This window comes from Aphelocoma coerulescens, chromosome 20, assembly GCF_041296385.1.
Source record: "Aphelocoma coerulescens isolate FSJ_1873_10779 chromosome 20, UR_Acoe_1.0, whole genome shotgun sequence".
Classification (NCBI taxonomy): domain Eukaryota; kingdom Metazoa; phylum Chordata; class Aves; order Passeriformes; family Corvidae; genus Aphelocoma; species Aphelocoma coerulescens.
Window position 1 is genome coordinate 10629396 of NC_091033.1, and position 16470 is coordinate 10645865.

Genomic DNA, 16470 nt, shown 5'->3' on the forward strand with positions numbered 1-16470 from the left:
CAGAGGCTGTGACAGCAAGACAACTTTGTTTTCAAGTGTGAACCACCAGTGCCTTCAGAGTATTTGGCTCTCCCACCCCCATAAAAAAGAAAAAAAAAAGCATAGAAATGAAGAAAGTTCATCAGGATAGAAACAAAGGAGGAGGAAGCAGTCTGTCCTTTCATTTTGATGGATCTTTCTCTGCAGGGAGCATTGAATATATTCCAATATTTTCCAGGTATCATTTTGGTTTCAGATTAGTCATTCTTGACACAGGCATTTTCCAGCTAACAGATTAAGCTTCTCCTACTGGGTACAAAGTATTTGGATGTTGTCTTGTAAAAGAAGTAATTTTGTCCTCCTCCTTTTGGCCAGAGCAGTGATTACTGCTCGCTGGTTTAGACAGTGAAAGAGTGGGTTATTTTGGAAAGAATAAAAAAAAAATATATATATATATATATCTGGGAACATTTCCATTTCCCTCAAAGCTTGCTTAACTTGTTTTAAGGTTTTATTAAGGGCACAGAAGGGTTGACAATAAAATTATTTCTCTGAGCTGGGAGAGGTAAAGTAGATTGTTACACACAGGGAGAGGAGAGCTGACTGCTCTCATAAATAAGTCAATGTGTTACTCCTGCAAGACTGGAAGCGGAATGACAGCTCCTCCAGATGCTGATGCTCTACTTCTCCGTGAGCCTCAGTAAACCAAAGTTTGCTAAAAATACCCTCCAAAAGCACACGTGCTCCAGGGCTGCAGAAACCCTTGGAGCAGGGGAGGTTTCAAATGACCACATTCCAGCTGAATCCCACCTCCATCCCCAGCTGGGCTGGGTATCACACCTCTGCTCCCAACTCGTGTGCCCAAACCTCCGCCGAGCATCGCCGCCCTGGCTGAGGCGCTTTGTGCCAGGGAGTGGGGAAGGCTGGTGGAGCCTGAGCTGCTGAGCCTCCCCAGGGTGGTGGGGATGGTGCCTGCTGCATCCTGCCTGCTTTGGGAGCAAATCATGGCCACATGTTTTAATGGAGATTATTTCTAGTTATGTTTCCAAAAGGGATATTTCTGTACATGCCCAGCCTTGCTCTCCTCCCTTCCCTCTCTTGATGCAATGAAGAGGCAGGTGATAAAACACAGAAAAAATTAAAGGCAAGAGGAGATGGAAGCCCATTAAATTCCAAAGCAGAGCTTTGTTTTGGGATGAACATTCCTTCATTCCTCAAAATGCAACTTGTGAAGACAGTGACTGCTCAGGCAGTGGGCCAAGGGCATGTCACCTTCCCCTCCTGACACCCAACAGAGGAAATAAATCAATGTCATTAAACCCCTTCTTTTGCAATTTGATGTCTGAGATGCATAAGGAAAAGGAAAGCAGGAGTATGACAGGGTGATTAGTGCTTATCTTTACTCACACAGAGAATAAGTTACCAATCAGTCACTCTGTCCCTATCTCCTTATTTAAAATGCAAACTAACATGAATGAAACAATAACATTTTAATTAGATGGAAATAGAAAAGCTACAGGAGAATGCCATTGTTGAAGCAGCCTGAGGTTCCTGAGCTGCATGTAATTACTTTGATGGATTGCACTCTAAAGGGAGAGTTAAACAGCACAGTTTCCACAACACTTTTTGCACCATTCCATCTCTTCTCACTTGCAGTGATGGAAGCCAGGGACAACTAGAGTGGGAAATTATTTTCCTTGCAGTGCAGCAAGGACAGCCTTCTGGGAAGCAGACCCAGCCCCCACTCCAACGCTGCCTGTTTTGCTTTTAAAAAAAACAAAGAAAAAAAAGCCCCACAGATCCGAACCAAAGGATGCCCAGAAAGCATCAAAAATGGAGGCGAACATGTAAACCATGATGGAAAGTAAGGAAAAACTGGAAGTAAAATAACTCATGAAACTTTTCACAAGTATGAGGATGTACTCTTAAAAGAAAGGCTGCCACAGACCAGCTCTGATGCCAACTTGCATTCTGGTGTGGTCCAGGGATCAGCCTGGCTCCCCCAGACTCAGTGCAGCTTCAGGCCAAAGTTTGGAGAGGCACAGCCCTGACCACACGGTGCACGAGGCTTTTGAGGTGGTGCCTGCTGCCAACACAAAATGTGTCACTGTGAATCATCCACACACCAGTTTCAGACTAAAAAACTGTTCCTTGAATCATGGTGAAAAGCACAAATGTTCTGCTCTGAAACAGAAAATTCACTGACTCCTTTTCGAGCCAAAAATAGGGAAAAGGGTTATGTAATTCATTTACTTTGAAAAATAAGCATTTCAAAGTTATCTAAACAGCACTAATAACAAGGAAATCTCTGTTTATTTAATCAGTCCATTTTTTGCTGGGCTTGGTGCTGGTGCTCCAGACAAGTTTGTCTCGTTCACCTTAAAACAATTTAAACAGAAAACTTCACCCAACAGCTCTGAGAGGCTGGCAGGGATGCAGCTCCACTACACATCTATGTTACCGCCTTAACCATGTGCTCCTAAAAACATCCCAGGCTTTGCTGCACACCACGTTGTGAGAGAAGGAGAAGCTGGGAGCATTTTGTGAGTAAGTCTTGGAACAAGCTGTTTTCTTGGGGGTGATCAGTGCTCATTTTATCACTGGTTTGCCCCATTTCCAGCCCAATCAGACTGGATGGAGGCAGATTCCTGACAAGTTGCAGCTAGAATTATAAATGAAAAAGCCATGATTATTTTCAGCTGAAATCCTTGTCTCCCTGAATAAGTGCTCTACTTCCCTCAGCAGTCTTTGCAATTCACTCTTTGTGACCAGACACAAAAGCCCTGTTTTCTATGAGATCACTTATCTCCAGCAAAGCTTCAATGGAATATCGAATGAAGGCATCAAAACTCTGTCAAAACAACCACTGCCACAGCCTGGAAAGTAATTTTTCAAGGCTTCTTCCTCGATGTTTGCTGGTAATAATTTTCAACAAGTTCATTCCCAGAAAGGGTTGGGGCATTTTCTCCCCATCAGCCTCTTGGGCTGCTGGGCACAGCAGTTTTCAAGGCCAGGTTGGATGGGGTTTGGAGCAACTTGGTCTAGTGGCAGTTGTCCCTGTCCAGAGCAGGGGGTTGGAATGAGATGGTGTCTAAGGTCCCTTCCAACTAAAACCATTCTGTGAGTCTATGATTCACCATTGCTGAAGGGGCCTTTGACTGCCAAACCCATTCCTGGGCGATTCCCAAGCACTGGGATCACCCAGCTCTGAGGAAGGAAACCAGCTTCACCCCACCACAACACCACCCCGTCTTTGGGTGTTTAGAAGTGAAGGCAGCCAGGCAGAAAGACTCAGTCCACCTGAGTGGTTTCCCTGCTGCTGAGATGCTGACCTGAAAGGCCCCAGCCATGGGCTGAGTCTTGGCAGGAGAGCAGTGCTGCTCCTGAGGGATGCTGGGTCTGGAGAGGAGGATGTGGTTGGTCCATGCGATGGTTCCATGGAGCACGAGCAGCTTTTCCAGGTGTGCTTGTGCAAAATTTGTAGAAATAGAGGGAAATCTGCTAACTATTAATGTTTTTATAGGATCATCATTACTTAGCCACTCAGTATGGAAATTTTTCCTAACATCCAAGCTGACCCTCCCCTGGTGCAATTTGAGGCCATTTCCCCATGTCCCATCACCAATTTCCTAGCAGCAGAGGCTGACCCTCAAAAGTGTAAGGACCTGAGGTGTGGACCAGCCTCCCAAAGAGGAAAGAAGCCCAATGCTGGAAAGGAATTAATGCCCAGAAGATTTTCGGCTGTGCTTCAATCTTGTCTCAACAGTACCCACAGGTCACAAGTCAAGATAATCTCTACAGCCCGATCGATACACGTGGCCTTTTAAGCAAGCTCCTCTCTGCTGCCTTGAGGCTGGCTCTGAGGAAAGGTGTTACTGCAAATCCACATGGAAAATCAGGCATTGCACCCTGACAGACACGGCCCCAGCAAAAGGCTGCAGCCCTGCAAAACTGGAAAAAAAAAAAAGGAAAGGCCTTGAAAATCACCTGAACCAACTCCTTCTCCTGAAAAATCACCTGGGTTTTTTTCCTGAATTTGAAAGCACAGCTCTGATTTAGTGCACCAAGGGAAAGCATTGCCTGTCTCTTCTGAATTCAGTGAGGAGGAAGTCAGTCTGTTTGCAGGCGTGTGGCCGCTGTGCACACCTCCAGCTGCAGTTGGAGAGCTCCAGTCAATAGTTGCTTTACAGAAAAAACAGTTTTGTTTTGCAGGCACAAAGACCTCTTCTATCCCTACCCAGCAGGAGGTTTATAAAACTGTCATTTCTTGCCCTGTTTCTGCCCTTGCCTCTTTGCTTCTATTTCTTACAGGCTGCCAGTGGGTTTTTATTGCTTTGGGTGTTTTCTTTTAATTGAAACTGAGTAAATTGCATTTTCCCCTAAATAGTTGACGAGTTTAACAAAGTTTTCCATTATTTCATGGGGGGGAAAGAGCAGCAACCTTTGGAGCAGAAAACAGAAACATTATTGAAGTTGGTTTATGGAAGTGCTCAGAGACATAACCTCACAATGAGGAGGGCAGCTCCTGAGGCCCCTTAAAAGCAACTTTTGCCTGGGCAATATTTAAGGGATGAAGTTTAGCACAGCACTACATGATATGAGAAAACATCTAGGGTCTGACCAGAGATTTTCCCTTTCTCAAACACACTCTTTTTAAAGTAATGAAGACACCAGCAAGCTTTATTTCTGGCTGTTCACTATATTTGTAACAGTCTTTCTTGCAATATCTCCACTGATAACAGGAGGAAGAGGGAAGATAAAAGCAATCATGAAAGGGAAAGACCTTCTGTCTCATCTTCCTCTGATAAAACCATTCCCTGCATATCAAATCTCCAGCCCTTTTTAGAGGAACTCAGGCTAGGCAGGGAGGGACTGGGGTTGGAGACTCATTTGCTGGGAAGAGATAGAGCTGAAAAGCAGTAATGCAGCTGGCATCTCATTCTCAAAAATAAATAGCTCCTGCCATGCTTCATCTTCCTTCTCTTTTCCTACAGGACCCCAAATATTAATATCACTGGTGAGCAGGAGGCCTGCTCTTTCTCATAAAGAAGCAGAGCAGCTCCCTCAGGCACAGCTCTATCCTAAAGCCCCATCCCTGTTTTTAACCTGAAACACTTTTCTTCCTTCCAAGCATCTCCTTGAGCTCTCAGCCTGCCCCTCTTGCAGTGGGAACCAGCCTAGAGAGGGGGAACTGAAAGAGCAGGCTGGCAAGGGATTGCACCACCCTGAAACCTTGCTGGAACAGAGACCATGGGAAGCAGCAGTGGGACATGATGGGGTCTGGGAGGAGCAGAGAGGGTTTGTGGCTGGGACCTGAGCCTGGGCACTGGGTGCTGGGAGCCACAGCCTCTCTGTGTTTGCTGTTATTATCCCCTCTCTGCCCTGGCCCCTTGGAAAACCCCTTTCTTTGGGGAATTGTGGTTTTGTCCTCACTGGAAGCACTGCCCTGGGACACACTGTCTGTGGCACCCCCATATTTTGGCTTGTGATGAACTGAGGGAAAATGCATCCATAATGGAGCTCAGCTGGAAGTTCCCTGAGCTTTTTGCTGCTCCCAAGCAGAGTATTCAGCAGTGGCACAAGGTCTAATAAGCTTCTGCTGTTTCCTTTGACTCAGAAAAATGGCTATTGCAGCTGCTAGTGCTCTGTCTTCAAACAAGCACCCTTTCTTGATAGATACTAAAGAATAAATGGTATTTCCTTGGCTCCAGGATGTTCTTGGGAAACAACCATCAGATCAGGCCTGATCTGGCCATGCTGCCATTGCATTGAACTCTCTCCAGTTAAATCTGGGCTGGTTATTCCCTTCTGATACTCCAACGTTGCCCTCAAGCAACAGCTGCCCCTGGCAGTTTCACCATGGCTTGAGTCCTTCTTGGGGAAAGGAGGGGAGAGGTTTCCCTTCCCCTTTGCCACAAGAGACAAGCTCCTAGCAAGCAACAAGTGCAGCAGTGACAGAGCCAGAACCTGTACGATGACACAGGGAACAAGGGGCATCACTCTGATGAGGCAATTAACAGATTTGGCCACATTTTCCAGTGTGATGTTGGTCACATTTCTCCTCCATGAAAGGTGAACAGAGGGAGGGACAGAGAATGACCCAAAACAGACACAAACCCACACAAACCTACTAGGAAATTCCATAATGAGGTGCTGGGCCCATGGCATTACACCTGACAAATTCACCACAAAAAGATCCAAAGGAATAAAACGGCTCCACACAATTTCAGGGCATGAGAATATGTTCAGTATCATTTTAAGCTTGGTGAGATTAATTTTCCTGACAGCCTGTTTAAAAGAAAAGTGGGTTATGTGATTAAAAGAAATAAACCCCTCTCCAAAGCCCTGTTGCGTGACCAGCAAAAACAGCCTTTCTAGGTTCTCACCTACCTGGATGTCAGCATTTCCCAGAGGTTTTCATGCCTCCAGCCCTTTTCTTTGGCTGTGGAATCACAAGCAGGCTCTTGGGCACTGATTTTTGCAAAACAGCAGGCTTAGGTATAGATTTCTGGATTCAAATATTGCCAGTGCTTGCCTACAAAGCACAGGGCACAAATCAACAGTGTATAAACCAGAGTAACAGAAAAGCTGGGCTGTTAATCTTCATAATGTGCCTCTCAGAGGGGATTTCACTTGAATGTTATTTGCATTAAATATGATACTGAGTGGTGGATATGCAGTAATAAATAAATTAAAGGCCATATTTAAGTCAAACACTGTCCCCCTGTTGACTGCAGACCCAAGTGTGAGAGCTGCTATCAGTGAACTGTGCAGCTCTGCTCATCTGCATGACTCGCTGAAGGGAAAAGCGGTGGCAAGTTCCATCATTGGTGCCCTGAGAAACGCATTTTGGGGAAAAATTAACCTGTTTAGTGAGGTTTATGGTGTCAGCCCAAGCTCTATGACTGCTAGAAGTATTGTGGACACTTTTGCTTCCCTCTCCCCCTCTCCACACTCTGCTTATGGATTTTCTCCACCAAGGCTGAGCAGGCAGGAGGCTGTGCTGGAGCCTCCCCTTGGCCTGCTGAGGATGGGAGCAAAGAAAATTCAATTAGACTTTCAAGGGAGAAAAAAAGGACTTATCCCAAAAGAGAAGTGAACTTCTTGGTTACTTTATTGCTGCTTTTCTTCAGCCTTTTTCTCTGCTGCAGCTCCTCTCGGCCTCGTGGAGCCTCAGGTATTACAGGGTTTGTTTCCTGGCATGGTTTGATGTGCAGCCTGGGTTCAGAGTGCCAGGCTGTCCATGTGCCCTGCTCCTCTGGACTGCTGCACTCTGAGATGCTTTCTGACCAAATTCCTGCCTTTTTTTTTTTTTTTTTTTTTTTTTTTTTTTTTTTTTTTTTTTCCTTTCAAGGGATTTTCCATCCTGGATTGGCCAGGAAACACGTGCAAGCTGTGAGGGAGACAAGCCTGAGGTAGAGTTTGCTCCTTGGCCTAGTAAATGCAGTTTATTAAGTGTTTGGGGCATACACAGCTCCCCATTATTGTACCTTGAGGTCAAATAATCTCTTTACTAGTCTAAACCTATCCTTCTCCTTCTGCCTACAGTGCTTTATCAAACTTGACACACTTGGATTTAAGGAACAAGCGTGACAGTGTCACAAGCCCGTGACTGACAGCAATAAAAAATGAAACATGGGAAACTCAAAGGATTGAGTTTCTTTTTTATATTAAAATGTATAAATTACGCCTGTGGGGATAAAATGTAAGATCTTTGCAGGAGGAATCAATGGTGGTGCGAGTAATGAGTTAAACTTTCCCAGCAGCTGTGTGAGCTGCATTTTTATAAGATGGTTTTGAAAAAGTCATTGAATAGGAGGGGAAAGTGGGTTAATTTCTTATTGAACATACTCAAATAGTTATGGACTTATTAAACAAATTCTCCAAGGGAACAAGGTGGTATGACAGTCCTACCACATATTAAGACCACATTTGCTCAGTTCAGCAGTGCAGACATCCTTTGTTCTTGATAAAGTTAAAATTAATAGCATGTGGCATTGCAATGACTATATTAATTAGCTCCTTGGAGTCCTGATCAAAAATAGAGGTCTGCTGAGCCAAATGTCATCCTGCATCAAAGTGCTCATGTCAGATCTGCAGCAGGTCCCTGCTCCCAGGTGTGGGTGATGCTGGCAAGGTGAGGAACCCCTTTTCTCAAGGTTAAAGGAGGAAGAAAATGAGATAGTTAAGGGATGGGATTGCTCCTACTCTGGCTGCTGACACCTCACAAAGCCCTGAGAGCAGAGCCAAGGCAGCAGGGATCACCAGGCTGAGCCTGGCAGGAGGGGACCGGCAGCAGGGCTGAGCTGCCCAAGAGGAGAAGGCAGCAGGGACATCCACAGATGAACCTGATACAGGACAGCAAGGGGCTGCTCCCCTGCAGGTGACAACACAGCCCCGAGCAATGCCACCCAGCCCAGGGCACGGCCTCTGGCACAGCTGCCCCTCCAGTGCCTCCCTGAGTTACTGATACTGAACATGCTTTCTGCTCTGTCCGTGACTCTCCAGTTCAGAGGTACTCCCAGATTTTTCATGAGCATTTTGCATGAAATAGATGCTTCTTCTCCCTTTATCAAATGCTAGGCTTTATGAAAGTTTACGATTTTTCCTTGTTATTTTTTTCCATTTCTACTGGGAAAATCTCATCTCTTTGATTTCTGTCTTCAGCTGACAATTGCCCCTAGCCCATGAGAACTCAAAAGCTTCAAAGAAACCTCAATGAACTTTTCCTCAAAATAAAAAGTTCAGCTAAACAGACCTTATCCATTCTATCATGCTTTTTTTCCTGGGAGAGGAAAGGCCCCCATGGAGCTGTGCCCAGAGTGCACTCTGCACTGAGAGTTACTGAAGTGAAAAAGCCATGGGAGATGAGGAACAAATCTCACATGCTGAAACCACCTGCAGGTGAGCAGCTCCTCCAGCCCACCAGATGCATCCTCTCCAAAGGCCAGGGATGAGAGTCACACAGTACAGCCCTGTGCCACAGCATCCTCTGTCCCAGCAGCGGCAGGGGTGAAGATGAGTTTCTGGTACCCCAGGGAGAGAGGAGGAAGATGGATCTCCACAGACAAGGCACTTGAGTAATGGGATACAAATTTGTCTCACTAATATTTTCTCCCCATACACGGAAAACTTAAGTGAATGCAGAAAAATACTGGGAATGAAAACCATCAGCTCAGAAATTTGCTCCCCAGTCAGGATTAGTACTCCACTACCTTTTCTATACCCAAGCGCTTGTTTTCCGGATAACTCATTAGCTCAACTGATTCATCATCATTATATGTTTGGGTTTTTTTAAAAACCCACACCTAAGAGATTCTGCAATTGGATAGAAGAAATGGTATCCATGGGAGGCAAGACCTGGGGGAGATGTTACTGGAGCACGATGAGTGAGCTGGGCATTGGAGGCATCTCCAGCTTCACGGGTGAGAGTGGCTTGTACCAGAGGGCAAAGAGCAACCAGAGAGACAGGGAATGTAATAACCCAGATTTGTCTGCTTAATGTGAGGGAAAGGAGGGGTGTCAGCACTGGGACTGATGGGTTTGGCATTTAATGTTCAATGCTCTCTGCTTTAGGGCTCACCCTTCCCACATCATCAGCCCAGGACCCCTCAGACACTTTGCTCACCCACTGTCCCGTGACCCTCAGCGAGGGGCAATTTCACAGCAGGGAAAAGGCAGTGGGGACACCATGGGAGCCCAAATTCCCCTCTGTCCCCCACCTGGGTACCCCTGTGTCCCACAGGGGGATGCTGCCCATCCTGCCTGCCTCGGGCAGGACACAGAAGCGTTTCTAAACGTCAGGAAGCGAAAGTGCCATCTGTGAGTCTCGAGCAGATGCTGCACAGAGACGAGAGTGAAAGTCTTTAAGGGAAAGGAGGGGGGAAGCAGAGAGATGACAATTAAATAGCTGTTTTAAATGATCTGAAAGATTAAAGACAGATGAAGGTTTTTGGATTTTTTTTTTTTTCTCTGGGAAAAGCAACTACAAGATTACCTTCATCTCTTCTGCCTTCACAAACTGCTGGTAAGAGGAAAACCTAAGAGCTAAATCAGTCGGCCACATTTCCTCGATTTTTATTATCTCTCCAGCTGACATCTCGGGAAGGGGGAGGGAAAAAGAAATCAAGTGAATTAAAACCAATTGGGGGGGAAAAAAGGGAAGAAATTATGTAAGAACTGGCAAAACACAGCAGGCTCAAGTGGTTATGTAAAGCAATGAACACAAGAGCTTATTTAAATTAGATCTAGCTGCGAGACAGAGCAGAGTGTAAACGGGCTGGGATTAGGCAGGCTGGGCTGTCGTGCATATGCTGAGTTAAAGCCCTGGGTTCCCTGAAGAGCCGATGAAAAAAGGCAGCTTTAGGGATGCTCCCACCACAACAGATGGGCATCGCTGCTGGGGCGGGGGTCCCTCTCCTTCGCTGTGGGGATGGATCCAGACACATTTACACACCAATATCTTCATTTTCTTGTCTACCTGAGGGTGTGGCAGCATCGTGTCCTGATGGGACCCAGTCCTGGCACAAAGGTGCTGTTTGTGGTGCCATCAGAGGGGTGAGTGACACTCAGGACTTCTCTGGTGTAGTGAGTGATTTAGAACAGCGCTGTTATTAAAAGCCACAGTAGGAGTTCAGCTGTGACTTAAGGAAAAGAAATCAACTTCAATTCTTCTAGTCAATACTGTGTTTATTCTAGTATAAACACAGGATTCCTGAACCATTGACTAATCCTGGATAGGATTTGCCAGCAAACCTGGAGAGAATTCAGCCGCTTGGTTTTATGGCTTGCTATTTTCACGTAATATGGAGAAATGCTTCTCATGTTTATTTACTTGGCACCACAGATCTGATGATGAGCAGGGCCCTGCCTTCCACAGCACCAAAACACTGAGCACATTCCACCACCCTGCCAAGGTGCTCCTCACCAGAGGAAAGTGTAAGGGCATGGTTGCAACATCATACATGGAATTTATAGCTCTGTGAACCTCTCAGACTGACAGGAATTAAATAGATGGCCCTTGGAAGAGTGTGTAGAGAGCATGGTAATGGATGTCAAGACTCCTGGTCCTTCCTTTCCATCCCCTTCACACCTGAGGCTCTTTGGCAGGTGCCTTCAAAGGCATCGCATGAAGAAATGTAGGCAGAAATAAAGCTGAGGAGCCCCTTGGGCAAGCAGTTGTTTCATGTGAAGAGTTATTTACTCTACAAATCATCCAAACTGTGAGCAGGCTTCATAAAACATGATAAACAAGGGCTCTGCAGGGATGGGTGAGCTGCAGCCATGCAGGGTGGGCTGAGGCAGAGCAGATCCACAGCATCCTTCAGAAGTGTGAGGAGGTCCAGAGGAGTTCCCCAAGTGCTGCCCTAACAAATGAGCAACTTGGAGCTGCTGGAGCTGTGGCAGTTTATGGAGGAGCAGGGCCTGCTGCCATGTGTTTTAATAAATGGGATCACACCAGCTGTCCGTGCAAATAAAACATTAGCATGTGTCAGACACTCTACCCAGGCACTTGCTGTAGCTTAGGGGACATTTTGCAGCAGAGCCATCCAAGCACAGGCTGTGCCATGCCAGTGTGAAAACATCTTCCTCCTGTGAATTTTGGGGTGCCAGGAGCTGCCCACACTCAGGTCCCCTTGCACGTGTGTCCAGGCTCAGATAAAATCCTGGGATTTTAGGTTGAGGAGCTGCTGACTCCGTGTGTAGGGACTGACAGTGCACCAGGATTCCAGGTATTTCTTTCAGCTTCCCCTCTTCCCCCAGGTTCTGCTGTGAACCTCTCCAGAAGATAGGTATGAAGGTAAAAAAAGTAATAAGCAGGAAAATCAATTTGCACAGCATCTGGCCAGTAAAATTCAGAGCTTTTTTGAAAACCAGGGCTGAGAGTGTGCAGTGTTAATGGCACACGGGGCTGCACATGGTAGATCAGGACATTCGGTGGGATCCTGTTTTGGGGAAGCTGGTCCCAGAGCCAACCCCACAGGCACAGACCCACAAGTGACCAGGGGAAACCTCTCATCCTGCCTCAGAACTCTTGTATCTATTGTTGCCACAACAAGGAGCTTTAAAACCTCCTCCAGCTGAACTGCCATGAAAACGTGAATTTACTTGTATGGCTTTAAGAGGTGTTTAATCTATGTGGAAAAAGGTCCTAAAATTGGCTACAGTGCTTTTCAGAGGATGTCTGCCAGCTAAGAGTTTACTAAATAATGTGGCTGTAATGGACTTACTCCTGTTACCAGATCCCAGTGGATGCCAAAATCCGAACCAGACGTCCCTGACTGACAGAAGCAACACGAAAACTTGGCAATGGAGAATACATAATGAACCAGATCCACAGGCTGATTTAAGCAGCTGCAAAGACAGTGATGAGCACAGCTGGGAAATAGTTCTAAGAATTCCATATCAGAGACCACACAGGGCTTATGCCTCGATGACAAGAGGTGAGATGTGCCCGGCGTACGGCTCGTGGGGACACGCAGTGTCACCCTGCAGAACATTTCACTCACTGCTCCTCCTGATTATGTGCTGCCCTGAACAATTTGTAATTGCTAGAAGAATATCAGTAATTACCTCTTACAGTTCATGTGGAGCTTAAGTGGTGAGAGTTAAAATGTACAAGAACCAAATATCCTGAGTGTTGTTTGAATAATTGCTTTTTTATTATTATTACGAGGAAACCTGGTTGTTCACATTCAGTCTAATTTCACTCAGAAATGTCCATTCGAACTTGACTATTCAAAGCAAACACTGAGGAATTTTTTCAAAATCAGAGATATTAAATTACTACAATGAAATAGGCCCTTCCAACTCAGAATATTCTGTGATTCTATGAAATATTTGTCCCAGGAAGTTTGTCCCAGAGGATCATTCTCCTGTAATGATCCCAGCAAAACCATGGCTCACTGTGGGCTCTGAGGATATAAATGGTTACAGTTGCCCTGTTCTGGGACAGGCTTTCAATCAGTCAACAAATAAAACCACTTGGAGAACTAATGGCTTCCAAAAAAAACCCGCCAGTTTGCTTTAGACAGTTTGCCAAACAGGAATAGGAGCAAAATATGTTGAGTGATTTATTACAAGTGTTTTGCCAGCTCGAGCAAGTTCATCATTGCTCTCCTTAATTTAAAGACAGAAAATGAACGCAATGAGTTGCAGAGATGCTCTGAAGCAGCTTGAACGCACCACGAAAGACCAGGGCTCCAGATTGCCACCCAGCAAGACCTCTGCACGTCACACTCCACATCAGCACTGCCCTTTCTCTCCCGGATCTTCCATCATTTGTCTTTTTTTAAACCTCTGCACAGCTTACGACGTGAGAGCGCCGGCTCACACGCTGTGCGATGGTTTCCATTAACGCACTTCAAACCTGACTTGCAGCTGCTTTGCTTATTCACTCCAGAGCCTTCCCTCACATTGTGTGATGCTTCCCTGTGCTCAGAGGAATGGAGTAAAACCATGAAACAACCTTCCTGTCCTGGCAAAGGCACTTTTGCAGCCAGATCCCCCGAGAAGGAACAGATTGACATGGTTTGGGGTTTGGTTCTTCCTTCTCCCCCAACAGCTGCCTCTTTCTTTTAACTTTTAAATTAATCCACTAGTTAATTAAATATAAATATATGAGGAAAAGCCCACAGGTGAACTTCACACACACGTAGTACATTCATGTCTGCCTTCTCCTGACTTGGCTAATGGGATAAGGTATAGCCTGAATAATTGCAAGACTGTAAGGTACACTGAGAACTGTTTAAAGTGTAATCTCCAAAGATATGGATAGGAAATAATCCTCTGGTTTTAGCCCTACCATGGTAACAATGAGCATCAGTTTAATCCTAGGAAGAAGATGAGTGGAAATAATGCATTTCAGTCACATAGTTCTCAAATCAGATGGCTCACGTCTCCTCGGAGAGTAGAGAATTTGGGTTAAGTACACTGGGCGTCTGCTGACAAAACCTTCCAGGCATCTACAGGAGAAATGCAGCCCTCACCACCTCAGATGAAAGTTGGGGATCATAACAAAATGCAGAGGGAATCCAGGGCTTCTATCAGGGCTTCATTTTGGTTTACTGAAACAGTACAGAGGGGAAACTGGGAGAGTTATGTCTAAACATTTACAGGCGCTGGTCTTAAATCTAAATGCACGAACCCTCACCTGCTTTTAGTGGGAGGGAATGGTTCTGATTCATTTCCATTTAAGTTCCCTCCCTTTAAGTGTGGGAACATCCCAGGGACTCCAGTACACATGCAGCTTTAAATTCCAACTGCCCGCTGATTAACCCCACCTGAAATTCATGTTCCAAATAAAAAATTGAGCAGCTATCACATGCAAGCCTGGCAGCCAAGGGACTGTGGAGATTGGTGTCTTGATCTCTTCTGTCCCTCCTTCCGTGTCTCTTACATTTTTCAAGCCCGATGCTCCAGTAAACAAATGCCTCAACCCGCCAGAGCACTGGAGCACGGCAAGTGTTGATGCTGAAATCCGTTCCACGCATGGGCGTGTTGGATTTAGCACTGAGTGGAGAGCAGCGAAGCCGTGCTGAAGTCAGGAGGGGCTGCTGATTAAACCAGCTATGGATTTCCCCAAAACAGCAAAAATAGCAGCCTCTGGCTTCCACGATGCAGCTCCTTTTCACATGCCTGTGCTACACCCTGTGTCCAAAACTTTCTGAAATTAGGAGCTGTCACTACACTGAAGAAAAGGGCTCTGGATCAACACAAGGAACTGGAAGAGGGGGAGAGATGGTTTTATTTCCCCTGAACCTGGTGGCCGCTTTCCAGCAGAAGGGAAGGAGATGCAGAAAATGCAGAGAACGGGTGGAGATTTGGGGGTTTATGGCGATGAACTGCCGCCTTTGGGTGGGACCCGAGAGTCCCCAGCGCGACACGGCGGAGCGGGGCCGGCTGTCCCGGGCTCTGAGGCACCAGGAGCTCCGGACCGGGACGAGGGAAGCTCCGGGCACGGGAAGGAGCTCCGCAGAGGGTTGTACCGGCCCGAGGCCGGATTAACCACCGAGCAGGATTTACCCCGGTGCAAGGTCTCTGCTGAGAGTGGTGGGGCAGGAGAGGGTGCGGGGAGGGGCGAAGCAAGCGGAGCCGAGACTCCCACAAATCCCTCCTGAGCGCACCCCGGGCCGGTGCGTCCCGTCAGGGCTGCCCGAGACATCCCCTTCCCGAGCCGGTTCCCGCTCCAGCCTCCCACTCCTGCCCCGCCCGGCTCCGCAAAGTTTGGCCGGCCGGAGGAGGAGGCGGCTGCCCGGCCGCGGTCCCCGGCCCCTCACCTGGATGACCGTCTTCAGCGTGGAGGTGTCCACGATGGCGGTGCAGATGAGGGAGTCGGGATCCTGGTCCTTGCCGTAGATCTGCCCCATGGTGAAGATCATGGGGATGGCGAGCAGGAAGGAGGCGATCCAGATGCAGCTGATGAACTTCTTGGTGCGGCTGCGGGACATGATGCTCTTGGCTTTGAAGGGGTGGCAGATGGCCATGTAGCGCTCCACGCTGAGGCTGGCGATGTTGAGTGCCGTGGCATAGGTGCAGGCGTCCCGGAGGAAGTAGTAGCCCTTGCAAACGGCTCCCCCGAAAGCCCAGGGGTGATGGACCCAGATGAAGTTGTAGAGCTCGATGGGCATGCAGAGGAGGAAGATGAGGAGGTCGGAGAAGGCGAGGCTGGCCAGGTGGTAGTGCACGGTGCTCTGCAGGTTCTGCAGCGACTTCTTCCGCACCAGCGTGTACGCCGTGATGGAGTTGCCCACGGTGCCCACCAAGAAAAGAGCCAAGTAGACGACTGTCACCATCACTTTGGAGTAGATGTCGGTGTTGACGTCCAGGTCCTCCTCGTCGGGCACTTTGGGGAGCAGGTCGGAGCGGTTGGACGCGTTGGCATAGCCGCTGGGGTGCGGGTGCAGCTGCCCGGCGGGCACGGCCGGGGCCGTGGCGTTCGGGTGCATCCCCGGCGCCGGGCAGCACCGCCCGGGCCCGCCGCTGCCCCCGGCGGGGAACTTGGCTCGTTTTAATGCGGCGGGAGGAGCCGGCGGTCCCGGGGCTGCCGCGCGTGTGCGAGTGCGAGACGCGCCCCCCGCTCGGTGCGAGCGCCCGCGGCCCCGGCTCCCTCCTCCTGCGGCTCCGCCGCGCACAGATGTGCCCCGGCAGCGCGGAGCCACCCCGCACACGCACACACGGACCGGGACACGCACACACACACCGCACACACGCACCGGTACAGGCACACACACACCGGTACAGGCACACACACACCGCACACACACCGCACACACACACCGGTACAGGCACACACACACCCCGCACACACACACCGCACACACCGCACACACGCACCGGTACAGGCACACACACCCCGCACACACGCACCGGTACAGGCACACACACACCCCGCACACACACACCGCACACACGCACCGGTACAGGCACACACACACCCCGCACACACACACCGCACACACGCACCGGTACAGGCACACACACCCCCCGCAC

At 48.1% G+C, this 16470-nt stretch overlaps 1 protein-coding gene across 1 annotated transcript in view; it reads right to left on the bottom strand.

Moving 5' to 3' along the window:
• Positions 1–15968, bottom strand: part of NTSR1 (neurotensin receptor 1) — a 55030-nt gene extending 39062 nt beyond the window's left edge. Inside the window, exon 1 of the mRNA XM_069034324.1 lies at positions 15258–15968. Coding sequence (XP_068890425.1) covers positions 15258–15926 — 669 coding nt within the window. The 5' untranslated portion in view covers positions 15927–15968. The remainder of the gene's footprint in view (positions 1–15257) is intronic.
• Positions 15969–16470: the final 502 nt, after the last annotated feature.